At 41.5% G+C, this 27,181-nt stretch overlaps 2 protein-coding genes across 2 annotated transcripts in view; one reads left to right on the forward strand and one right to left on the reverse strand.

Moving 5' to 3' along the window:
- Positions 1–1,067: 1,067 nt before the first annotated feature.
- LOC128733657 (serine protease inhibitor 2-like) lies at positions 1,068–10,236 on the reverse strand. Its single transcript, XM_053827397.1, has 7 exons — positions 9,725–10,236; positions 3,264–3,379; positions 2,967–3,152; positions 2,646–2,862; positions 2,186–2,583; positions 1,987–2,131; positions 1,068–1,896 (listed from the first exon to the last, which is right to left on the reverse strand). Exons 1-7 carry the CDS (start codon positions 9,789–9,791, stop codon positions 1,754–1,756), a joined length of 1,272 nt encoding a protein of 423 aa, XP_053683372.1. The 5' UTR covers positions 9,792–10,236; the 3' UTR covers positions 1,068–1,753.
- Positions 10,237–10,420: 184 nt separating this feature from the next.
- The window catches only part of LOC128736298 (uncharacterized), a 75,175-nt gene continuing 58,414 nt past the window's right edge, over positions 10,421–27,181 (forward strand). Inside the window, exon 1 of the mRNA XM_053830774.1 lies at positions 10,421–10,552. The gene's annotated coding sequence lies outside the window, so the exon portion shown is untranslated. The remainder of the gene's footprint in view (positions 10,553–27,181) is intronic.

Here is a 27,181-nt window from a genome sequence, read left to right on the forward strand (position 1 = left end):
TACTTATTAACACCGTTGTTTGCCTAACAACGACGCTACCCGACATTGCAATTTTATATGGAAAATTAATTTTTCGAGATTTCCAATCTCTTGAGCAGATTTCCCGATTTTTCTCGCCATAGCGGTGGTGGAGACGGCGAAAATGGGACGCTCCGTTCTTAAGTGACGCACGGTCGAACTTTTTCACTTCTCTTTTGTATATGAGAATAAGCTAGAATTATGAAATCATGAGTCATTTTTCTTATTTTGGAGACTGAATTTCTTTCCGTGTAGCACAATTGTATCGATTTATCTATGTGTTTTTGTTGGAGAAACAGGATTTGTACTATATACTGGAAAATCCACCCTTATGGCATGTGTTCATTGCTATAGTGGTCTAGTTTTTGTACAAGTATAAATCAGATCATTAAATCCTAATTTCGATGTAGTGGACCGATACCGTTACGACTAAAGCAACTTGAATATATTGCCATTGATACATCAACATAAAAGTTCATGTAAATCATACGCTTCATCTCAAAATCATAACACTTCCACCAACCAACATACTTGACCGTTAGTAGATTCCTACCTGGTACCTTGGATTATATCATTCACTGTCCTTAAATCATATCGTCATACCATAGAACAACCTCTCTCCCAATCGTCTATCGATCAATGTTAGAATCGTCTGACAAGATTCAGATGTGCCTACCAGTTCTTGATGGATCAGTCCGTTGGTATAAAGTTTCTTTTTACAGAGACAAGGTCGGTCAGATCTTTAGCTAAGGTTAAGCTGCAAGTACACTAAGGCGCAGGTACATCGGGTAACGCCTGTAGCAGTTTTCCGTGGGAATTTTTAAGGAACCGGATCCTTGCTCAGTAGCAATGTTCGCAGCAACAATCTGGTCCCCACAGATTAATTGTCGAAACGGTTTTAAATAATATGTTTTGTTCATTCCTTGGGTTGCGCTTATGTTTTTATGATTTTTTTTATTAGTTCCATTTCCATTCTCGGTATTGTTGTGCAGGAATGAAAGGAAAGAATGCTGCCTTTAAGAGCAATGGAAACATTTAACAGCACACGACTCCCCAGACAACACTTATTAATACCCTGAAATGGAAATGATTACGTTTTTATTATGGGCTTCTAATTACAAACAGCTCTGTTTATTTCCGTTTTTGCTCCGCATTGTTAATTCAGGTTTAGGGAATTGTTCGAGTTTCATTGAGCGTTCTGTACCATCCTTCCTTTAAAATTAATCGTAAATCAGTTGATTCTAGTGATTCAGTTCAATGTATAAGATACAAAATGAATAAAAAATATTAATAGCACCTACAAAAGCTGTAACTAGGAAGCCTATTTATAGCACTGAAAATAATTCAAGCTTTGTTCGAGCACAGTTTCATGTATTGAATTCCTAGAATCGGTACAACATCGGCCGGTTGCTTTTCTCCCCGGCAACATTGAACTGTTTGTGTTTCGAAAGAAAAATTAAATTTAGATCTGCCTCAGCAAATTATTGTGTTCAATACAATTTAGCGTTTCCGTAAATGTTCCAATCAAAACTTATCTAGTTCCGGATTTGAAATAAAATAACCGTGCTATTAGTTGTAAAGAGTATTTTTTTCCACAAACTCAACATTCAATCATCATAAGGCTTAAAACATTCTAACACTCAGTTACGTCCTTATAACAGTTGTAATAAAAGTAGAAAAGCAAACAGCGATATAAAAATAGTAGTTGATACCATTAGCAATGGCATTGGTCTTGCTACGCACTCGCCGGATTCAATACTTTCCCCACAAACAGCAGAGCATCCGAATCTTCATCTTTGATGTAGAACAAAAACGGTCGATTGGCTTCGAACTGAACGGGACCTTCGTCAATGCCGAATTTGTTTACTAATTGTATTTCTAAAAAGACAGAAGCAAAGTAACGTTATCTGGTTAAGTGGCCCAAACTCGGGTTAGAGGGTTATCATTTAGTAGAAAAAAAACTACAACCTGTCGCAGCAAACGCTAGAGTCCCTCGTTCGTTTACTTCAATGCCTGCCTTTTGAAAAATTTTGGACACTTCCAGAGTACCGTTCGTATTTTTGGACAGCAGCGGAAGTGAGGCCTTGTCGGTAAATACTTCCAATATGCCGACCTGAAAATGAAATGTTTTAGTTGCCATATTTGATTCAAACTTTAGAGCCCTTACCGTCTGTAGATAACTTTTCAATGCTACACCAAACTCAAACTTAAATTTTGGAATAATGACTACAATTTCCTCCCGTAGGAAATTACTTTCAAGTTTAAATAAATTTCCTGCATCTAAATATTCGATAGCGTTGTCTATCGAACTGTTTGCATATGGCAAGACTATATACAGTGAAAAATGTCTGCCTTTATACGGTAATTTCAGCACCTCAAGTTGAAGGTCCCAGTCATTGAGATACCTATAGATGTTAGTTTGTTCCATGAACTCCACCTCTTCGCTATGATCTTCTGTAACATGGAACGGTCGCTTCCTAGTGTACTCGTCAGGGAATGAGTTTTTCCACGAAGCCTTCAAAAATAGTGCATTTGCAATGATCATAGCGGAATTCCTAATATCATCTACAGTTGTGCCAAATATCACATAAATTATAACTAGAGAATTAACTAGAAAACAACGTTACCTTCATCAACCAAATCATTTAGATGGCCTTGAGTAATCTTCGCACACCAATCATTGATTTTTCTGGCCGTTGTCCTGGCATCTTGAAACTCCACCTGTTCGATACTTGTTTTATAGCAGGACTCTATCAGTTCCGTGTAGTTATCGGCTGCATAAGCTAAACTGCCGTCCATGAATATCCGAGTTCCGAGGTCGAAATCATAGTCACTGTTTTCTTTCTAGAACGGATCACAATAAAAAAGCATGACAAGGAATCACAAATCGATTTGAATTATTCATTTTCTATTCCATTGCAATGAGATTGGAACTTGCTTGCCCGTACCGTGGAGCTTTCCAGAAATTCCTGATAGAGCAGCCTGGTCTTGTTCAGGTCCGAACCGGCTAAGGCTTTCGACAGCTCTTGCTTTGTAGTGCTATTCTTGCCAGATGCTTCGTACAGCAGCGTAAGCAGCAGTTTGATGGAGAAAGGGGAGAAAATGGTGTTCCGCTGCTCATGCTGAAACACTTCCTGGAAAAAAGTATGCACCGTTGAATCTGATATTCCGCAGCAGATTCCGCCGGTTCTCGGCTAGATGCTATCCGGGGGAGGTGTGTGTATGTTATAAGTTCCCATACGTACTTTTACTAGCTTCCAGTCGAACTCATTGCTCAGCGGAACCGGTTTCGGTTGACTTTGCAGTCGGTTTGTTTTTTGCCGGGATATATTTTTCGACGATGCTGACGTGGTTGATAATACTGTGGGAATGAAGGAAATTTGTGAGCTTTGCTTGCCATGCTATTGATTTGAATATACACAAATTATTGGTGCTGTTTTGTTCGATCAATACATTTTTTTTTCTTATCTCTACATTCGTTTCAGGTATGGCATGTGAAAACTCGGATGTGTGTTTGAGAGATTGAGAACCGCTGAGCTATACATAGTTTATTCAATCATAAAAGAACTTTGTGTAAGTAAAAAATATTCTGTTAGTGCCAGACTAAAAGTTAGCTGATTCGACTAGATTCCTTATTTCACAGGTTTTCAACCTCTTAAAAATTAATCAAGGTTAGTTCAAATTGATTGAATCTTCTCGAGTAAAAGATAAATTTCTAACGTAAATTGCTCTCACGTTTAACTTTTTGTTAAATGTATTTTTTCGTAATTCACCGCAATATCTATTATCGTACAAGTTATTTGCCGGAGGAACTGTAGATGCAAGTTATCAGCATATGATAAGAAACAATATTCCAAAAAATCGAGGTCACCATTTATCCTGAAAATTCCAAAGGATGTTTTACGCTTTTGAAAAACCCCGTCTATTTAAAAAAAAAGCATAAATCTTGAATCATGCATCGTCGAACTAAAACGTCAGATTATTTTCTTAAGCAGGCATGAAAAGCGTTATCTGGAAAAAGTTTTATTTGAATTTCATCCTCGACGTCGTCGTCTTCAGCAGGTTCTCGTGCTATTGCTAGCAGTCGTCTCCATTCAAGTCAATCTGATCTACCATTAAAACGCGATCGAAATTACCGGTCTGATAAGGGTTTTGTAAATTGTCAGCTTCGTACGAAGGTGTATGCTTCTTGATCGGAGCGTTTTGGGAAGAACAAAGTAGGCCCGATTTGCCGCTTGAATACGCCGCTGGATTTCCTGTCTCCTGTTGTCTGCGGTCCCAAACCAGCAATCCCAAATACACGAGTTCATCTACCACTTCTAGTTTGTCGCTGTCAACAGATACCGTGCATGGGAAGCGCACGTTTGTTTCTTTTTAGCCTCTTTTTTCTTGTATTTGTTCTTCGAAACATTAATTTTTAACCCAATCCTCTTAGACTCCACTTTTAGTCTGGCGTAGATTACCTCCGCCGTCGCAAAGTTACTGCCTATGATATCAAAGTCATCTGTGAAGCCAAGGAGTTGATTGGCTCTGCTGAAAATCTGTCGCAAAGGGACTCAAGAGTGTCCTCAAGATGCGCACGTACCATATCACTCGATCCAATGTAGCTCTGATCAGTCGCATCAGTTTATCTGGAACACCGTATTCGTGTATTATCTGCCATCTGTCATCTGCCATCTCGATCGACTGTATCGTATGCTGCTTTAAATTCATTAACTTTTCGTTACTCGCGCCAGTGTCGATATATAGGCATGCTAAAACAGAACGGAATTCACTCGAATACTAATTTATGAAAATTTTTCCACCAAGTGAAAGATCTTGATCTACTGATCAACCTTGCTGAAAACAGTAACTTTCTTAATTGCCGGTATCCAAAGATATAACAAGGTAAAGTTAACGTTCCACAGGTGTTGTACAAAATGCAAGAGCGCGAGTAACCGTGGGTTGAAGATGTGATGCGTAAGCACGTTTTACTCCCGACATTTCTGCCAAATCTGTTGGATGGTGAAAATTTGGTCCGCAGTGGCAGAACTTGATAATTCTCTACGAAACTTTGTTCTATCGGTGACAGCTGGCGTAACAGAATCTGGAAGTGTACCTCGTAGGCGGTGTTTACCAGCGTTATGCCACGATAGTTGCAACAGTCGAGCCGATTACCCTTTTGTAGATGGGACAAACCATTCGTTCGATCCATTCTTTCGGTAGCTTCTCTTCCTGCCAAATTTTGAACATTACCCAGTGTAGAGTCGTTTTCAGCTTTTCTTGGTCATGTTTATCAAGCTCTGCTGATAGGCGGTCCTTACCGCAGCTTTGTTGGTTTCTCGTTTGACTTCTAGGAGATCAGATGCTGGGACATTACTAGGGCACTCCTAGGTTATCTTCCGTTTCGCCTCCTTCTACAACTTCACCATTAAGACGTTTATTGAAGAACAGCTTCCACCGGTCGACCAACCCGCGCTCGTTTGTGATTAGTTTCGTTCCCTCGTTCCTACACGTCTGTATTGTATCTCAAGAATAATTTTCGCCGAGGGTTTTCGTTCCTTAAACATTGTCTGCTTAAAATTCATAATGGTATTCTATAACAAATGATACGACTGCACAGGCTAACGTAGAGCTACGCTAGGCAGGATTTTGCTATAAAACCAGACAACGTATCAAGATGCGTTTCTGCTGCCAAATTATAATGGAGCAGCTAGCGTTCTACCAACGTACTGGAGTCTGGAATCAGATTTATTAGCATTATGCACGCACGCAATACGCCATGCAAGAATATTTCCCAAATTTTAATGGCCCTGAAAAGAGTCGATTAATTCCAGTGGTTTCACTGATTTGATTTTTCCACGCGAACCAGGTGACGAAACTAGAAGTTACACACTGCAGCAAAGGCAACTCTAGCATATTTCGCAGAAACGGCCGTGAAACCATTATCGATTTCTCTGTCTGCAGTTCGTCTCTGGCAGTAAGCATGAACTGGAGTGTCTGTGAGGATTTCACGTACAGTAATCAATCACCAGTCAGTTCGATAAACCAGCTCCGTTCCGTAACACAGGATTAAAGACTGCACATCGAAGTGGAAAACGAAAGTGTTTGACAGAGAGCTTTTTGTTGAAGCTCTACGTGTCGACAGTGACTTCCTGGACCTGATCGCGGATGAACTAACAGAAACGATAGCAAAAGCATGTGATGTGATAACTATGTCTAGAAAACGGGAGATCTGACGGAGTAGGAGCACTCGGTGTCCGAGGAATTGGAGAGCGGTTGCCCACAACCGAGTAAATTAGAGAAACTTTGTTCAAAAGGTTTCTGAAATGTGTCATAACGAGCTAAAGGTCATCACTGAAGGGCTTTTTCTGCAGCACGATTTGACGATCTGGCTAAGTTAAGGAAATTGACGCCGAAGACAGACGAGGCACTCGTTGCTGCCGCGAAAGGTATGAAAATTAAGAAAACACCCAGCCCTGACGGAAACTCTAATATAGCGCTGAAAGCAGCATTGCAAACATATAGTATTATTTAGAACGGTCCTGCAATGTCTTGAGAAAGGTTACTTTCCAGACCCATGAAAGATATTGAAGTTAGTACTCCTGCCGAAACCAGGAAAGTTGCCGGAAGATCGAGCAGCTTATAGACCCATTTGTCTGCTGGACTCACTCGGTAAACTCTTAGAGAGGAATACTTTCAACCGACTTATAAAATTTATTTTATTTATCTGACGGTATCTGAATGAAGGTAACATAAACTCTTATAAAGCATCAGTTCTTGACAAGCTTTGAATAAAAAGTTGAGTAATCACGAAATTTTTGCTTCAAGTGTTGCTTACTGAACTTTTCTTTTTCCAGTGTGTCCAAACAAAGCAGAAAACAGCGTTCCCAATAAGAAGGAAGATTCACTGGATATCTCCAAGGTAAATCTCTGAAGGCAATACGGATAAATCGTCTTTGGACGCATTCAATTCATAAAATCCAGATGAGCTGGTGTGGTTGCCAAATCACACAGGCGGTTTCTAGCAAAGTACGGGATAATGCATGGTATAAAAATTTCAAGCAGTGAGGATCCTTAAAATCTCTTCCGCTTATAGCGGTAAATTCTAGCTGTCGGGATGATTTGGAAATTATTGTAGAACGGTAAGCATTGAACATGAGCTTAGAGTCGAGTAAGATGCCTAGGTCGCTAACTTGCTCTACTCTTCGGAGAGTATTTCCGTTTATGTTATAGTCAAAGATGATAGGATTTTGGGTGCGATAGAACGGTATTGCCTCATATTTTGCTGTGCTCATTATCAAGTAGTTGAACTTGCACCCATTCACAAATGCATCTAGCAATCCTTGGAGCCGGCGTCAATCGTCGATGGAACGCACGGTAGGAAATAATTTAAGATCGTCAGCATAGATAAGTGCGCATCCAGTTTCTAGTAGCATAACTACATCGTTGAGCACAACAAGGGGTCGATATTGCTTCCTTGAAGAACACCAAACTTATTTGTAAGCAGAGCTGAAACAGTAGATTCTACTTTGACTTGCAAGACTCTATCGCGTAAATATGATTCAATTCCAGGCTAATAGTTGCTTTGAGAATCCCAAATGATGCAGTTTTCGTAGAAGGATGCGATGATCGATGCGGTCAAATGCAGCTCTAACTTGTGTTTTTTTTTCAAGTTGCGTGATGTAAAAGGAGGTACAATCGAGTAGATTGGTGGAAGCCGATCGGCCAAGCATGAACAGTTATCGAAAGAGCAGAGATGGCGAAGCTGCAGTGATGCACACAATGAGGACCCCTGCGTATCTGTGAGGATCCTCACAACCTTTCCTGGTTTATGAAGCGAGCATTCGTCAAAAATGGTTACGGCGGGAGTTCCACAGGCCTGGAATGCTATGTACAACGGCGTGCTCATATTGAAACTGCTAAGAGATATGGAAATCGTCGGCTTTGCGAATGACATCGTAATGACGGTGATAGGCGAGACTTTGGAAATGGTCGAAATGAAATCATCCCAGACAATAGACGCGATCGAAAGCTGGATGAAAGGAGTGGAGTTGTAAATAGCTCACCACAAAACAGAGGTGCTATTAGTTAGTAACCGTAGAGTGGTGTAACGGTTGAAAATCATCATTGGTGAACATACGCGTTCTGAAATACATGGGCATTATGGACGACGACAGCCTTAATTTCAACAGCTCCGTCGACTATGCCGACATCAACGCGGCCAAGGCATTCAATGCGATCGCCAGAATCATACCGATTAGTGCAAGTCCAAGTATCAGCAAGAGGCGTCTTCTGGCTAGCGTATCTTCCTCGATATTGAGATAGGTGAGCCCAGCATGAAATGCAGCGCGAAGTTGAACCGCACCTTTTGACTGATAACCATGCGAGTGCCTACAGAACCATCCTGTCGGAAACAGCTTGCGTTATCGCCGGAATGATCCCTATTTTCATTATACTGGTTAGAAATAGTGCCTGATCCTACTAAGATTCGAACCCATGACCACTCACTTGTCAAAGCAGACTTGGTAATCTTTCAGGTTACGGAGAGTCACTAATGGGCTTGTCAATAAAGTGGAAAGTTTTCTTGACAATAAGTCGCGAAAGTGTGCTTTTTTGAGGTGGTCTCATAAGTACTGGGCTGTTCCTTTTCATGAAATATTTACTATTCACTTTTAATTGAATGCGTGGACGGGGTTTACCGGGTTTACTACGTCCTGTAGAAAATTTGTCCAGCATTATTTGATTACGTCATTGGCGTGGATACAATTACCCCGGCGGCGTGAGCAAAGTGACCTTGGCAGCGCCCCGGCTCTAAATCACCGGTGGCACAGCGTGCCGGCGCACAGGTCTACAAAAAACACAACATTGCTGAATATAGTATACTCTATCTTTGCTAGTTTAGGAACTATAGAACTTAATTATACCATCATGTTTAAAAGCACAAAAGTTAAACAAAATTTATAGGCTGACAAAATCGGGATAAAATGCTGAAAAAATCGGGGGTAGACAAAATCAGGAGCTGACAAAATCGGAACTTTACTGTATTCGTAAAAATATATTTACTTCTAACATAAAAGCGGCATGCAAATATAGGAGCCAAAAGGCTCCCAAAGACTGTTTTACTAGTCTGTACTAGACTGTTTACAAACATTGGCAATGAATTTTTAAAAGTTACATAACATGTCACATAAAACGTTAGTTTCAATTAGAAAACTGAATTCACAGTAAACACCTATACATTAACGAAAGTTTCGTCAATCCTAGTTGAACGAATACTGTGCTAATTGTTACGAATAGCTGAATAGCAATTAGAGGCGCGAAAGTGTTGCCACCAATGCAAACTCACTGCTCACGGTCCGTTACTCCGTCACCCAATGGTAATTATCGTAATTATATCAAATCATTTTGCACTGATAATAGTAGGTTCGAGTGGGTAAATCCGCAATCGGAACGGTCTCCAGCAGCACCCGTTGGCCGTAGTTCAAGTACAAGTTCAAAGCAAAGCTGTACAACTTGTTCCGTTTGGTCGTCTTTCACGCAAATCACCTTACCGGTTCAACCGCTTTTCCATTCAAGTTTCATATTCTTGACCAGTTCGTCGTTGTATGTTAGAACAATATTATCACTTGTTTCGACAAACGTACACAATTCGATGGTAAGCTTATGTTGATAATGACATATGTTGTTACGTTTAGAGAGCACACACACTCACTCATGCACTTACAGAGTAAAGCTAAACCGGCGTGCAGTAAATACGATCCCAAACAGCAGGAAAGCTCCATTCTTCTCATCGCTAACTTGATCACTAGTCTCCGGTAGTGTAGATTTGAAGTCTCTTTACTTTCTTATCCAATCGCTTTGTGTTGTTTTTTAACGGAAGGCAGTATTTGAAGCGATGTGTGACGTCTCAAGAGCACATCAACGATAATGCGCAAACGACAACAGAACTTACTTACGATGTCACTGTGTACGCGATCGATGATCTCCACCGATTTACCGCACTTACTGCACTACCTAGCAGGCCCCAGCTGTGTTCGAGGCGTGCACATGATAATCAGTAAGTGATAATCGATACGACGCCACTACGACCAATGCAATCGAAGAATAATGTCTGCCGATCAGCTTTGCAGCTCCACCAACTAACGATCGCTAGTCAACTGTAGCAGTTTGATAGTGATGCTATGAAATGTAGTTCCTACATTCGGATCTCATCGCTCGCTCGTGCAAGGTTGATCGTCGGCGACCCCACAAATCGTACGGCAGAACAGAGCATGGTTTAGATGTATGTATTGTTAACACGCTTGGTTGGGGCTTGGGGCGCTATGTGGTCGTACCCATTCAATGCCGTAATGCTGGGAATTCCCTGCCTAACTGCGACGAAGAATCGTAACCGGCTATCAGTAGACGTGTATGACACACTGATTCTACGTTCTTGCTTACACTTGAGCGATGTGCCTGTGCAGTGTTCATAATAAATAAATATGTTATTGTTTTAGCTAGTGTTGGTGGAACGTTGATTAGCTGGTTTATGGTGTCCAATTTGGAACTTGTTGTAAGTCGTTTTTCCTAAAAGATAATAAGTTCAATGGGATCATTACGAGATAATTGATGTAAAAAAAAACAAAAAATCGTGAATTAATTCAATTTTAAGTACCTTCTGATCAAGTATGCTGATGTTTCACCCTTGCCAATTTTTAAAACTGCTGGTGTAAATATGATAAATTGTAAATTTGTAAATTTGTAAAAGTTTAACTTGACCAAACTCGTGACTTTAGTCATGACCTTGAAATGCGGTCAGGCATATATTAATATTTATTTTGAAACGATGATTCTACAATTGATGAAGGGACGGTAAGGGAAAGTAATGAAGGATTTTTTTTTTTTTTTTTTCGGGAATGAAGGGGAAGGGTGGAAAGGAAGGGAGGGGGGTAATAGGTAGCTATGGTTAACAAGTTGTCGTTGTGACTCCTATCTTTTGTCCAATGCTGGAAGGTGCATGGGTCGAACCAAGCTGTAATCAGAGATTATAACCGGATTTGAACCCACAACACCTGCCAGGGCGTGTCGCTCACTGGTACCCGTGTACCTTTGAACCACAGAGGCGCTGGAGGCACCTTCCAGCATTGGACAAAAGATAGGAGTCACAACGACAACTTGTTAACCATAGCTACCTATTACCCCCCCCCCCCCCCTTCCTTTCCACCCTTCCCCTTCATTCCCGAAAAAAAAAAAAAAAAAAAAAAAATCCTTCATTACTTTCCCTTACCGTCCCTTCATCAATTGTAGAATCATCGTTTCAAAATAAATATTAAAGTTTAACTAATAAAATATTAGAAATTGACGAACAAAAATAAAAAAAAATGATAATGATTCAAAACATAGTTTTAGTAACTTTTTCGTCGAAGTTTTTAACTACTGCGGAAAGTTTTGTATAAAACCTTATCCAGATTATATTGCTGGTTTACAGCTCTTTCTTCGTCAACTGACATTTGGATGAATTCTTCCCATTCCGCATTTACTACTTGTTTCATAAATTCGAATTATAAAAACATAGCTTCCAGCGTGCCAGTGAATATTTTGAAAAATCCTTCAATTGTGCAATGATATACAAAGAGTGCCATATTTTTTTACAGTAACCTTTCCAAGAGACGATGAAAAAGGTAGAAGAAATTAATGATTAATGAAACATAGGTGTTTATAGTATTCATGTGGCTGGACAAGTCGTGAAGAGGAAAGAGCAGAAAGTAAGATAATGGGAGGGTAATTGAAGTACCCTTTATATGTTTGAAGTTCGTTTTTTAGGCGACATCCATTTAGTACGTCACGCAAATTTTGACTAAAATCAAGCCCCCCTCCCCCCTTGTCACATGTCGTCACACATTCGTGACCCCCCCCTGAGAAAGTATGTCATGTCACGCCCCTCCCCATACTTCACTACTAAAAAAATTAAATATTCATTCCAACCTTCTTATTTAGAGCTGTCAAATGAATTTCTGCAAATAAAAAAAGGAAAATTTTTGAGCTTATAAGTCATCGATTCACGGATTTTGAAGATGATCTCCAATTGCGGCTATCGGATCCGCTTCAGAAGTCGCTGATGTGTCGTCGATTAATGTTTCGCGCATATCGACGCTCTTTACATCCATCCACTCAAATTCGTCTGATCTAGTTGAAAGCATCAGGACTTCCTGCTCACGTCTTGCAGCAACACGCCTTGGAAGAACTTTTCTGACGGATTTTGTCATTTTGTGTATTCATTCAATCGTGCAATCATTCAACATTACCTTAGTGCAAATTTAATCCGCAAGTGGCATAAACTATATCCTTCAGAGAGCTTTTGAGTGAGGTGCAATATAAATTATACCGAAAAACCTTAAAAGCAGCCATGGAACTTCGGTATGAGTTTTTGTTCATCGATTGAGTTCAGCACGAATATCAAGGGAAAACATTGCCATGGGTCTCTGGTAGCATCCCGTAGCCCTTCAAGAGTTTGTGCGACTGCTATTTGCGGTTGCAAAAATCTTTTAGGCAGGACGGTACTCAAGCAGCTCTTCAGCGGTGTACTGTATATTCTGTAAAGCATTAATGGAGAGTTCATACTACATAAAATAAATGAGTCCTGTTCACACATATATGTTAAAAAAAAGCTTTCATTCAAAGAATTTAACTATTGGTTTTAAAATCCATCAGTACGTTAATTTTATAGAAGCCTTCAATAGTTGTATCTTAAAATGAAGGCTAAATTATAATTTCCTGAATAAATTTTCCATTTGATTTCTTTTCATGTGACGTCACATAACTTCATACCCCCCTCCCCCCTACGTCGCAAATCGTCACGATTAGGTCAACCCCCCCTCCCCCCTATAAGCGTGACGTACTTTATGGATGCCCCCTTACCAAACTGGGAGAAGTAAGCTGCAATTGGAAGCAATTATAACCGGATTTGAACCCAACCTTTCTACAAGGTTCCGTGATCCCGTGATATTGTATAACCGCTGATAAAAATAATGAAAATTAAAAGAATTATGTTCCAGATACGAACGCGTAGTTGGCGTACAACTACGTTAGGCGGGTTTTTGCGATGAAACCCTCAATGTTAAAGAAAACTTTTTACACCATGTTGACCTAAGTGAGTCAAAATAGTGTAAAGGAATTAAAACAAATAGTATTATCTTTCTTTTATGGTATTTTTGGCAGGTGAGTTATTTTGAGATGCTACTAATGCACATTTTTTAACAGTGCCAAAATCGAATTATACCAAAGTAGTAATATCACTGGGTAAATGGTTGGAAAATACGTAAAACTGACCCCATAGTGGTCCTTAGCCTCTTCTCCAGCAACTCTTATCCCTATATCCACGTGGTACCACTCGGAATACGAGCAACCTTAGCGGAAATCGGGTAGCCGACCCCGGTGAAACTTGAAACCTGGAACAGCAGATCGCTAAATTTCGTTGGTAGCGACAGGGTGCTGCTCGATCAGTTAGAACCCGGAAAGTTTGGCATCGTGGCATTGCTGTCGCAGTGGAGATCTGTCGCAAAGGCGAGAAGGTGTGGAGGATCGGTGGCGTCAAAGCCCAAGTTTTCCAGAGCAGGGGAACGACCAACGAGCTGGAAACGGGGTTCGTAGTGTCGGGCAAAATGCAGGATAGCGTAATGGACTGGAAAGCAATCAACGAGAGGATGTGCGTGTTGAGGATAAAAGACCGTTTCATTGCATTGTGCATTGTCCACACGTTGGGTCTACAACGACGAGAAGGAAGCGTTCTATGCGTAGCTGGAGGCAACGTACGACAGCTGCCTACTACGGGACATCTAGATCGTCATCGGGAATATGAACGTCCAGGTCGGTAGGGAAGCAATGTATAGACCGGTGATCGGGACCCATAGCCTGCACACCGACATGAACGATAATGACCAATGATGTATCAACTTTGTAGCTTCCCGAGGCTTGGTGATCAGAAGCACTTTGTTTCCTCTCAAAGATATCCACAAAGCCACCTAGAGATCACCTGACCCACGAACTTCGAACGAAATCTTTATTTATTTATTTATTTTGGTTTTCTTGAACATCACCAAAGCATTCTCCCTACGGAGTGCGGAAATCGACTCAGACCATTATCTAGTAGCAGTATACATGCGCTAAAAACTATCGACGGTTTATACCTCGCGACAAAGCCGCCCTCCTCGGTTAAATGTATGGCAGCTAAACAACCCGCCAGTTGCCGAAAACTACGCGCGCGTACTGGGTGAAGCCCTGCCTTCCTCTGTGGAGATAGATATTTCGACCCTTGAAAACAGGGAGTATGACACGCTCGGCCGTCAACGAGGCCGCAACCTCGGTGCTAGGCGTGAAAACCTCGAGTGTACGAAATGATTGGTTTGACGGGGAATGCCAAGAAGCGGTAGAGAGGAAAACAAGAGCTTGGAAAAACTATCTGAGCATATCCACGAGAGAGAATTTGGCCAAGTATCGACGAGCGAGGAATGAGTTGACCACGATCCTGAGAAGGTAAAAGCGCCAGAAGGAGGACAGAGATCGTGAGGAGCTTGAACAACTATTCCGGACTTATGATACCCGCAAGTTTTACGAGAAGGTGAACCAAACTCGCAAGGCCCACACACCAAATCCTGACATGTGTAGGGACGAGGGACGGGATCTTATCACAAACGAGCGCGAGGTGGTCGACAGGTGGAAGCAGTTCTTCGATGAACACCTCAACGGCGATATAGCAGCAGGAGACGCAATGGAAGTTAACCTCGGAGTATCTACAAACGACAACAGCGTACCGGCTGCCGATCTCGAAGAGATCCGACGAGAAATCGGTCTGCTGAAGAATAATAGAGCCGCTGGGAAGGATCTACTCCCGGCAGAACTCTTCAAAAATGGCCAAGAGCCGCTAGTAACGGCACTTCACTGGCTAATTTCAAGGATTTGGGAAGAAGAGAAACTACCGGAGGAGTGGATGGAAGGCGTAGTCTGTCCCATCTACAAAAAGGGCGACCGGCTAGACTGCTGTAAATACCGCGGCATTACGCTGGTCAACGCCGCCTACAATGTGCTCTCCCAGATTTTGTTGCGTCCTCTATCCCTAATAGCAAGAGAATTCGTAGGGCGGTATCAGGCGGGCTTTATGGGGGCCCGTGCTACTACGGATCAAATTTTTACTCTCTGACAAATCCTTCAGAAATGTCGAGAGTACAACGTGCCCACGCATCATATTTTCGTGGATTTCAGAGCAGCATACGATACCGTTGAACGCGAACAGCTATGGCAGATAATGCACGAGTACGGTTTTCCGGACAAACTGACGCGGCTGATCAAAGCTACTCTGGGACGAGTGGTGTGCTACGTGCGCGTTTCGGGGACACTCTCAAGCCCTTTCGAATCGCGCAGAGGGTTACGGCAAGGGGATGGACTGTATGTTATTCAATATCGCTATTGAAGGTGGGATCCGGCGAGCGGGCATTGAAACGAGGGGAACGATCTTCAGTAAGAGTAGCCAACTCCTAGCCTTTGCAGACGACCTTGACATCGTTACTAGAAACCGTGGGACGGCGGAGGTAATCTACGCCAGACTAAAAACGGAGGCTAGAAGGATAGGGTTGCAAATTAATGCGATGAAAACCAAATATATGGTAGGAAGAGGCTCCCAAGACAGTAACGTTTGCCTCCAACGGACAGTGCTGCTCGAGCCAAAGATGCTGACCCACGGACAGTGACTATTGACGGCGATGAACTGAAAGTGGTTGATGAGTTCCTATATTTGGGATCTCTGGTCACCATCGACAATAATACGAGTAAGGAGATCCAACGACGCATTCAAGCTGGAAATCGAGCCTACTTTTCCCTTCGCAAAACGCTTCGATCAAGGAACATTAAAGCTGACGATGTACAAAACGCTAATCAGACTGGTAGGGGAAACAAGGGAGACTTGATTCCCATTTTGTTTTATGTATATTTCTCAAAAGTCTACTAGAAAAAAAACCTGGATTTTCAATTTTTCGGCAGTTTACAATACAGCTTACTACCTACAATTTATCAATTAGTGATATGTAGCGCTTAACAAAAGATATGAGATATTTTGGAAAGTACAAAAAATTGTACATAATCAAAATATGCGGGAGACTTGATCCCCCGTCCAGGCACAATTGATCCATTTGCAAATATATATTTTTAAAGCTCAACTTTCATTTGGAAGTTTTATTAAAATAGGCCTAGTTCATATAGTGTCATTATTTAGTGTACAACAGTTTAATTCAAAAGTATAAAAAGTATTTAGAAATCGTTAAGTGCATCGATCTGTAAAAGTATAACTTTGGACATCTTTTATAATTTGCGACGAGAACTTTTTCGTTGGGTTTTAATTTTTGAAGCATTATATTTTTCCTGTTTAATCATCAGAGCGGCCTCCAGCTTCAATTTCGTTGGTGCATCTGTCAGGATGTGTATCTCCTCGTTTTTTTACTCTTCGCATATTTTTACGTGGTGATGCCTTTGAAAATGGTTTTAATTTACAGGTGTTTTGATAATTGTATTGTACGGAATCATCGATTTTGGTACCTGATTAATAGAATTCTTCAAAGAAGATGAGTTGTTTTGTTCAGATGAATTCTTTGTCCGAGCAGTCTTTCTTCATCCTTGGAAAATGCACTGGTTGCTCCTCCGTAGTCCGGTTGGTAGATGAACTTTTCAGAAGCATTTTTTCACTCTCTCACATATCGCTTAAGTGTCATTACATTCAAATTGAACATTTTTGCGGTTGTTCTGACCGAATTTCCAAACTGTTCGTGATTTTTACATAACGAATGTTTACGATATGGAGAATTGTTCATTTTATTATTTACGACATAACGGCCTCCAAGCTCTTCATTTCCTAATAAAAGGATCAAGTGTCACTGAAATTATGTGGATCAAGTGTACCTGTCGTAGTAAGTTTTACTGAAAATTAATTTTGTAAAATATATACAAGCTTTATTGTAAAATGTATACAGCATCAATGAATAAACATGTTTAGCTAATTTTTTGTTTGAAAAGTAATTCAAAAATTTCAAGGCAGTTTTCCGTAGCCAAAAAGTTGGACTTCACTAAAAAAAGAAGTATAGAGAATTATTCCGTTGCAAATCTTATTATATTATATTTTCTTTGCAATGTAAAAATTTATTTCATTTTTGTTTTGCAATTTTGTTAGTTGAATGAAATGTACAACTTTGTTTTTTTCTGCATAAAAACAACATTGTATTTACTGAGAAACAATGAATGGATCAAGTGTCCCAAGGGATCAAGTCTACCTGGTCTCCCCTAGTCCTCTACGGACTTGAGACAGTAACTTTGCTTACGGTAAACATACGTGCACCAGTTGTATTTCAACAAAAGGTGTTGCGCACTATTTTTGGAGGAGTACAGACGAAAAGGGGAGAGTGGCGGGAGCGTATGAATCACGAGCTACTGGCACTACTTGGAGAGATTGCCATCGTACACCTGGCGAAAGTTGGGAGACTACGGTGGGCCGGCCACGTCGCAAGGATGCCGGACGATTGTGCAGTGAAATCCATTCACTTCAAGAACCCCACCGGCACCAGGAATATAGGGGCCCAATGTGCTAGTTGCTCAATCAGATTGAAGCCGACTTGCGTGTGTCGAGACGCGCAATGAATTGGCGACAAGTAGCACAGGACTGAGTACAATGGAGAGGAATATTCTTGATACGGCAAGAGCCACCCGGCTCTCGGTTGCTAAAGTATAAGTAAGTAAGTAGAAATATCATTCGTGCACCCAGCTAAATCAAAAAGAAATTTGGGTGAAAATTCGCATCTTCAAATTAATTTATTGAAAATAATAAGCGCTGCTACTTAATTTGGCTGTATCAGAACAGTTGCAAGGTAACATTAAACATGCCTGATGTTACTTTTAACATGCGTCATATAACTTTTAATACGCGTCATTAAATAATAGCAAGCGACACGTAACATTCAAAAGTTCCATAACACCTGTTAAAAGTTGATACATATTAAAAGATGCACACTTGTTACATTTTACATATTACCTAGAGGCGAACCAACTTACGGTTGAAACCGCCAAATAATAAAGAGCCGCTACCAATACTACTTACATGTTGCACGTTACAAGCTACATGTTACATGTAGCATTACATAACAATTATAAAATCATGCAATAATTTTTCAGCATTTAGTTTTAATGCGTCTTGATGATATTGCTATTGTATGTCAATCACTGCTCAATATATAGGAATGAATGCTATGTTCATATACGACTTTGTGTGCAAGTGAAATAGATGCAAACAGTCGAAAGGGAAATAAATATAAATGAGAGAGAAAAAGCGTTCTGTCAAACAGAAGTTTTTACACTGAGGCAAAAAAATTTTCCGAGTTTGAATTTTCAGTCCAAATATTGCACTACGACTACGACCTCAGCCGCACTCTTAAATGATTCTACCTAAATTGATCGGACTTAGCTAAAACTTGGTTGAAACTAGTCAAAATACCGTTAAAGTGTACAAATTCAAATTTTGGGTAAAAAGTTCAACCAATTTTGACTACTTGCTACCGACAATTGAATATTCTCTGTGACAAATAACGCACTTTTAAGCTTCTACTACCAATTTTTTGATTAAAAAACTAGTCAAAATCTGAGTTTGTACATTTTAAGGGCATTTTGAGTAATCTTAACCAAGTTTTAGCTAAATGCAACCAATTTACGGGTAAACTCACTTAAGAGTGCACAGAAGGTTGAAGAATGCTTCGAATATTCCCTGTGGAGAATTTACCCAAACAGCCTAACAGGACAGATTTCTGTTTATAAACTAAACTGAAGTGTTTCATAATCATCTTGGTGCACAATTGAATCTAAATAGTTGCTATGGTTAATGCTTTCGTGATATACAGTCAACCAAAAAAGTATTCGGACAGCAGCGCATAAAATTTTCTTTTAGAAATTTTGCACAGTATTTTTGCAAAGAATGGTAACACATATTTTTTAAAACAATGTTTAACTAAAGCATATTTATATGCACAACAAAAATTCGGGGAAAAGCTTTCCGTTTTGAAGATAGGGTACATATAGTTTGAATTGCTCAAAAATGCAGCCAAAAAAGTATTCGGACAGTTAACTATTAGTTGAAACAAATGTCCTTTCTCGCTCAACTACTACCTTGTAGGACCATTTACATTCTTGATGACCTGTTTTAATCTATTTGGGATAAAATTAACAATTTTTCAAATATCCCTCTGTGAATTGCTGACCATTTTTTTACAAGAGCTCGGTTAAAGTCATTGTGATAAGAAATCGAATGATTTCTCATTTAGAAATGAAATTATCTAAAAAGATGTTCAAAAGGGTTCAACTCTAGACTGAATGCTTATGTTTCGATAGCGCTAGAACAATTGTATGGTGCCTACCGCTTACAATTATCGACAGTATGTTTAGATTCGACATCCCGGTACAATATGTATGTACCACACAATTACAATTTTGCTTTAATTTCACCTAAAATTATTCAGATAGTTGAGTTTACATTTAGTTCTATCCAAAAATATATATCTTTGGTGCCTCGGAGCTTTCCAAGCATCCCAACAAGGTATGACACTAACCGCATTGCTTGTTTACTTGCTGACGAGTGATTTTTCGCTTGTAACTTTTCTCTTTTAGTTATTCTTGCATGAGGGTTGTTGATGTCATACCTTGTTGGGGTGCTTGGAAAGCTCCGAGGCACCAAAGATATATATTTTTGGATAGAACTAAATGTAAACTCAACTATCTGAATAATTTTAGGTGAAATTAAAGCAAAATTGTAATTGTGTGGTACATACATATTGTACCGGGATGTTGAATCTAAACATACTGTCGATAATTGTAAGCGGTAGGCACCATATAATTGTCCTAGAGCTACCGAAACATCAGCATTCAGTCTAGATTTGAACCCTTTTGAACATCTTTTTAGATAATCTCATTTCTAAATGAGAAATCATTCGATTTCTTATCACAATAACTTAAACCGAGCTCTTGTAAAAATATGGTCAGCAATTCACAGAGGGATATTTGAAAAATTGTTAATTTTATCCCAAACAGATTAAAACAGGTCATCAAGGATGTAAATGGTCCTACAAGGTAGTTGTTGAGCGAGAAAGGACATTTGTTTCAACTAATAGTCAACTGTCCGAATACTTTTTTGGCTGCATTTTTGAGGAATTCAAACTATATGTACCCTATCTTCAAAACGGAAAGCTTTTCCCCGAATTTTTGTTGTGCATATAAATATGCTTTAGTTAAACATTGTTTTAAAAAATATGTGTTACCATTCTTTGCAAAAATACTGTGCAAAATTTCTAAAAGAAAATTTTATGCGCTGCTGTCCGAATACTTTTTTGGTTGACTGTATTGCCCTCCAATATGTTTTTAAGGACCTCAGCGTATTTCTAGAAACATTAATATGCCTCAGGAGTCATTAAAACTAATTGCGTGTGTTATCGAAATGTTTGAGTTTGCTTCTGATTTGTCACCACTTTCATTGTATTAAAATTACAGATTGCATTCGCTGAATAGAATAGAATAGATTAGATCCTAACCAGACGTTTAGATTGCTCATTTTACCACAGCATAAACCGCGAATACAATATATTTTTTATACCGTTTGATGTTATTCAACCTTCACGAACCACCCTTGCATCACAATGATCCTATAACTACGAACGTGACACTATGAGTCGGTCTGAAGAGCACAGCTACATTTTATCAAAATACCACATCCATCTATTTAAGTCATATAAGCATTTAGACTGTTTAACTTTTCCCATTGTTGGCTTTCGGTTCGGTTGAATGCTCATCCTTTTTATGCTTGTGGTGGGCCGAACGCTTTGTGGTATGATGTATGTAGCCTACTCTGAGAAGCAGTATTCTCGTTAACTTGCTTAGTAAGCAAACGACAAGCTACGAGTTGAGCTAAACTTCAAACAACTACATAAAGCAGCCAGCGATATTCGGAAAAGCATTCTACTGCTCACTGAAGCATTTGCCTGCCAAACACTGGCATTGTTACGCACTTCTTCCGAAATTGTCAGCACTTTTCCACAACAATTTCAACTGACAAAGGAAACTTTAAGGATATGTCTTATTGGAACACTGGAAGAAATATGCACTGCCACGTTTGGGGTGGCTATACTCGTACGGTGATGTTACTCTAGCACTCAGTCATAAGCTATAAATTAGCTAAAATTTTAAACTATGATCCAATAAATTTCTTTATAATTGCAAACATCCATTGACTATTGAGCATCCGGAATTTCATCAATTTTCATTTAGTTCCTAACTCAGAGCATTTTGAGACGTATCAAGCAAGAGCTCCGTTTTATTAGGTGTATCTGTAATTAAGTTCCTTTTAACTCGTTTATTGTAATTAAATTCACAACCTCGTAAACACCGGTTAAATTTAAATTCATGAAACGACGTACGAAAAGCTCTCCTCCCGTTCGTCAGAGAATGGCCACTAAACTTTTGCTCGAACTGAACAATTAGCACACATTTATTTGCTACAGAAATGCTCGGGGCCAAAGAGCTGTAGAAGTACACGTTTGCAATACATTTTTATTGTTACACGGACGACTGGACTGCAGTTCCTGTGGATAGACGGAACGCGATACTAAATGGTCCGGAGTTCCGCCAGTTTCAGCTATTTTGCCGGAAAACGACAGTTTGAACGGAGCTTCTCCTCCATCCCGATGGCCCGGCCCGATTGTAGAAGCGTACAATTTTACAACCATCTCTTTCCGGTCACGCCGCCGCCGTCAGCTTTTTATGCGTAGCTCTGATACCGAGGAAGAGTGCCAGCTGAGTTATCAGTGTGCGAGTCTTAGGCAATGCCAACGAGATGAATTAAGGATGCATTGCCATTATTCTTTCCCGCACGGTGGAGTTTCTAGGCTTCGAACTATTGACTTCTGGTGCTATCGCTCGGCCATATCGAAAAGATTGTAGGATTGTAGTTACTATTTGTGAAATCGTGTAAAATAAATATAAATTTTATTTTAGTTCAGCAATATTAGCCTTTATCACTTTGGACTAATATTGAATTTTTGCTTTATTTCTTTTTAATTTCCTTATTTCAATATTCCTCCTAACAACTGAATATTATACGAAAGTCTTCTTATAATCTGAGTTTCTTGATATTTTCGGTGAAAATTAATTTTCACCGAAAATATCAAGAAACTCAGATTATAAAGCGAACGGTGACTAACTCAAACAATAGAAAGTCTTCTTATCTCTATTGATACTTTGCAGTTCTGTCAATGTATCTTATTTTCATGCAACAAACTAGTTTGAAAGTTTCGGATTGGATTCGTTCTGCTCATTATCAACTTTAAAGAAAAAACAAAAATAAAATAATTCCCATGTGATCAAAAACTTTTTGTTATTATATACTTCTAAGCTAGAATTCTCGGTCTCTCTATGCGCTCTCTCTCTCTGAACATTGCCGTACGTACCCCTTTGCATCGACACTGCACTGCTCTGCTGATGCTCGGATGCTAGAGAAGGAACGTTGCTTCCGGCTAATTTCACTTACAAACACAATCCCTTGTGATTCACCACCCATCGGAAAGCTTGTGCCGAGACAACCCACCGCCACCGATGGATTGACCAACGTCATACACAGATGAATGGAGAAGAAAACTAGTTCGGGATGCTATGCAGTGCAGTGTATGCAGTGTTTGGTGCTGCTTTGAAAAAGAACTTCTCCTCGACTGCAGATGCAGTTGTTGCAAGTGGAATTTTTTTAACTACTTGTTCTGCAGTTGAAGCAGTGTGCGAGTGTGAATGAGCTGGAGATAAAGTGGTACGTACAAAGGAGGTTGTTTACGCTTGAATGTAGAGTACACATGTTGAACACTTTGGATTGTTTTCACTTGCTTCTGCCTGGCTGCAGTAGAAAGAGACGAGATGGTTTTAAAACAATTCCGACTTCTTTTGCATCATACTGGATTGCGGTTGTAGCTAACAAAGTTTAACATTACACCAGCTACTCGCCAGAACCAGGGAATGTTCGCTTTGAAACTATTGGTATTTGAAAGATTCATGAGGTTTTGTCCATTTTATACGACCATTTAAAAGGAAGAATCGCAAGAGTACTTTCCACTGCAATTCCTGGTAGAAACATCAAAGCAAAGAATTTTACTTTAAAATTGATACGCAGTTCGGAAGGTTTTCAGAAAACATTACTTAATATTTTAACTTTGTAATTTATGAGAAAATCGGCTTTTATATGTGTAAAACAAACCCCGTAAAGTGCGTGGTAGAGGTCTATGTAAAATTTCTCTAGGACTTCTCTAGGTAGAGTGGTAAAGTGGCAAAGATGCCTTATAGTGTACACACAGCTGGTAGAGTCTCTACGCTCTACGCTTTTTACTCTACCAAAATAACTCTATAGTGGACACTTGGCTTAAGACTAGGGCTAGCGTGTTAGCTTACTATGTACAGTGGAGAATAGTGCCACTGCAAAATTGGGGCCCCAGCCCTAGTCCTAGCCCTAGCCCTAGCCCTAGCCCTAGCCCTAGCCCTAGCCCTAGCCCTAGCCCTAGCCCTAGCCCTAGCCCTAGCCCTAGCCCTAGCCCTAGCCCTAGCCCTAGCCCTAGCCCTAGCCCTAGCCCTAGCCCTAGCCCTAGCCCTAGCCCTAGCCCTAGCCCTAGCCCTAGCCCTAGCCCTAGCCCTAGCCCTAGCCCTAGCCCTAGCCCTAGCCCTAGCCCTAGCCCTAGCCCTAGCCCTAGCCCTAGCCCTAGCCCTAGCCCTAGCCCTAGCCCTAGCCCTAGCCCTAGCCCTAGCCCTAGCCCTAGCCCTAGCCCTAGCCCTAGCCCTAGCCCTAGCCCTAGCCCTAGCCCTAGCCCTAGCCCTAGCCCTAGCCCTAGCCCTAGCCCTAGCCCTAGCCCTAGCCCTAGCCCTAGCCCTAGCCCTAGCCCTAGCCCTAGCCCTAGCCCTAGCCCTAGCCCTAGCCCTAGCCCTAGCCCTAGCCCTAGCCCTAGCCCTAGCCCTAGCCCTAGCCCTAGCCCTAGCCCTAGCCCTAGCCCTAGCCCTAGCCCTAGCCCTAGCCCTAGCCCTAGCCCTAGCCCTAGCCCTAGCCCTAGCCCTAGCCCTAGCCCTAGCCCTAGCCCTAGCCCTAGCCCTAGCCCTAGCCCTAGCCCTAGCCCTAGCCCTAGCCCTAGCCCTAGCCCTAGCCCTAGCCCTAGCCCTAGCCCTAGCCCTAGCCCTAGCCCTAGCCCTAGCCCTAGCCCTAGCCCTAGCCCTAGCCCTAGCCCTAGCCCTAGCCCTAGCCCTAGCCCTAGCCCTAGCCCTAGCCCTAGCCCTAGCCCTAGCCCTAGCCCTAGCCCTAGCCCTAGCCCTAGCCCTAGCCCTAGCCCTAGCCCTAGCCCTAGCCCTAGCCCTAGCCCTAGCCCTAGCCCTAGCCCTAGCCCTAGCCCTAGCCCTAGCCCTAGCCCTAGCCCTAGCCCTAGCCCTAGCCCTTAATAAAGTGCGCCCAAGTTGATTTTCTGTCATATATAATGACAGTAACTGACACACATACGAGCAGCACGGAGCGAGCCGGGCTTAATCGGATATTATCGTATATAATTACTTATATAGCTGAAACGCCTATATTTATTCCTCATCACGTATATCGCCTCCAAAATAGTACGAATATGCCAGTTTTGCCGCAACAAATACGATTTATTACCATGTATATATGTACGTAATGCTGATTTTTAACTTTTTTATACATATAAAAATGCTAGTTGGGTAGCAGCCTGCGCTCAAAATTGTCAACTGTGACCAGACACGTCGAAGCCATCCTTCACGGTAACCCGTAATCTGCCGGTAGCTACGCGCGATCAATGCACAAGCAACTGTTTTCATCCGAGGAGTTAGGTGCCATCCATCCAGAACACCCTCGGCTATCAGAGAGACGAAGAGCCACGGAGTATACAAAATGGCTAGTACAAAATTCCCATTAAAATGGGGAGTGCCAACAAATGACAGAGGAAAAAACAGCTTGGAAACGTTATCTGAGCTACTACGGATAACTTAGCCTAAAGTGACGAGCAAAGAACCAGTTGATTGACAGACAATCCTGAGTAATAAAAAGCACCGGGAGGACGATAACATTGGGTAGATACAGCACTACTATTCGAGATATTGAGCGTGCAAATTGTACGAGAATGTCAACTAATTTCGTAAGGACTACATATCGAAACCTGAAATATGCAGTGTCGAGGAAGGGAATCGTATCCTTAACGAGAGCGAAGTTGTCGACAGGTGGAAGCAGTTTTTCGATAAACACCTCAATGGTGAAGTTACAGAAAAAGGTGGAGGGGATAGTAATGTACCAGCATCTGTTCTCGAAGCGATTAAACGGGACATGGAGTTGCTGATGACCAGTAAAGCCACCGGTAAGAGACATATACCAGCAGAGCAGAAAAACGGTGGTCGCGGCTTTACATTGGATTCTTTCCAAGATTAAACTCCGCTTACAAGCTACTCACTTACTTACTTGCTAATTGGCCTAACGTGTTTTGACAAGGCCTGCGTGGTATCATTTCTCCGTCTATTTCGGTCCATGGCAGCTGGTCTTCAGTTTCGCGGGCACCCAGTGCTCGCCAGATCTCGCTCCACCTGGTCTTACCACTTCGCTTGCTGTGCCCCTCTTCGTCTTGTTCCAACCCGATTCGGTGCGAAAACCATTTTTGCAGGATAGTTGTCCGACATACTAGTAACATGGCCTGCCCAATGTATCCGTCCAGTTTAAACCACTTTCTGAATAGTTGGTTCGCCGTAGAGACGCGTGATCTCGTGGTTCATTCTTCGTCTCCATACACCGTTCTCTTGCAATCTGCCAAAGATGGTTCTTAGCACCCGCCGTTCAAAAACTCCGAGTGCTCGTAGGTCTTCTTCTTGCATTGTTCACGTTTCATGCCCGTAGAGGACAACCGGTCTAATTAGCGTTTTGTACAGTGTGCACTTTGTACGGGGGCTCAGATTGTTCGACCGCAAGTGTTTGTGGAGTTCGTCGTAGTAGGCCCGAATTCCGCTGCTAATACGCCTTTTAATCTCACGGCTGGTATTGTTGTCCTCTGTTGCCAGTGAGCCAAGGTATACGAACTCGTCGACTACCTCAAACTCATCTCCATCGATTACCATGATACTGCCCAAGCGGGTCCCACCCGTCTGCATATACTTCGTTTTAGACTTATTTATCTTCAACACAATCTTCTCTACTTCGCGTTTTAGTTTGGTGTACTGATCTTCCACCACCTCAACATTTCGATCGTCGTTCGTGTTATAACACCTTCAAGCGCAATGTTGAATCGCAGGCAGGAAAGATTTGTCGAAGTCCTTAGTGAGACTCAAATGGGCCGACAGTCCACCCGAGATTCTCACACAACACTCCATCATCCATCCACATCCATCGTAGCCATGATAAATCTAGTAAGCTTACCCGGAAAGCCGTTTCCATCCCAAATTTTCCATATCTCTTATCGGTTTTCGCTATCATTTGCGGCTTTGAAATCGATCAATAACTGATGCGTGGGACTCGGGATTCGCGGCACTTCTGGAGGATCTGCCACAGGGTGAAGATTTGGTCCGTTGTAGACCGACCATCCATGAAGCCGGCTTGGTAATTTCCCACAAATCTATTGGCTATTGGCGATAGTCGATGAAAGATGGCTTTGGACAGCACTTTGTAGGCGGCATTCAGGATAGTGATCGCTCGGTAGTTCTCACAATCCAGTTTATCGCCTTTCTTGTAGATCGGGCAGATAAACTCGTCTTTCCACTCCTCCGGTAGTCGTTCCGGATCCCAAATCTTGATAATCAGTTGTTGCAGATCGCCGGCCAACTTGTCCGGGCCCATTTTAATAAGTTTCGCTCCAATACTATCCTTTCCCGCTACATTGTTGTTCTTCAGGCGCTGGATGGCTTCTTTAATTTCCCTTGTTGATGGGGGTAGCACATCTCCGTTGCTTGCTACACCAATGTGGTGACTTCCTTCGCTATCATGGTTTTTCGCCTGCACGCCATTCAGGTCAGTCAAGATACCTTCATCTTTATCAATGCACATTTCGGCCCGCGGCACGAAGCCTTTGCGAGATTCGTTGAATCTCTGATAGAACTTCCGTGTGTCGTGAAAGCGGTACAGCTGCTC

This window comes from Sabethes cyaneus, chromosome 2 (assembly GCF_943734655.1).
Source record: "Sabethes cyaneus chromosome 2, idSabCyanKW18_F2, whole genome shotgun sequence".
Lineage (NCBI taxonomy): Eukaryota > Metazoa > Arthropoda > Insecta > Diptera > Culicidae > Sabethes > Sabethes cyaneus.

Bases quoted from the DNA above. Each gene is read 5' to 3' on its own strand.
- LOC128733657 (XM_053827397.1), bottom strand. From the start codon at position 9,791: ATGAGAAGAATGGAGCTTTCCTGCTGTTTGGGATCGTATTTACTGCAC. The intron at 3,153-3,263 runs GTACGTATGGGA...ACTTTTTTCCAG, and splicing joins TCGACTGGAAGCTAGTAAAA to GAAGTGTTTCAGCATGAGCA. The intron at 2,132-2,185 runs GTAAGGGCTCTA...TTTCATTTTCAG, and splicing joins TGAAAAGTTATCTACAGACG to GTCGGCATATTGGAAGTATT.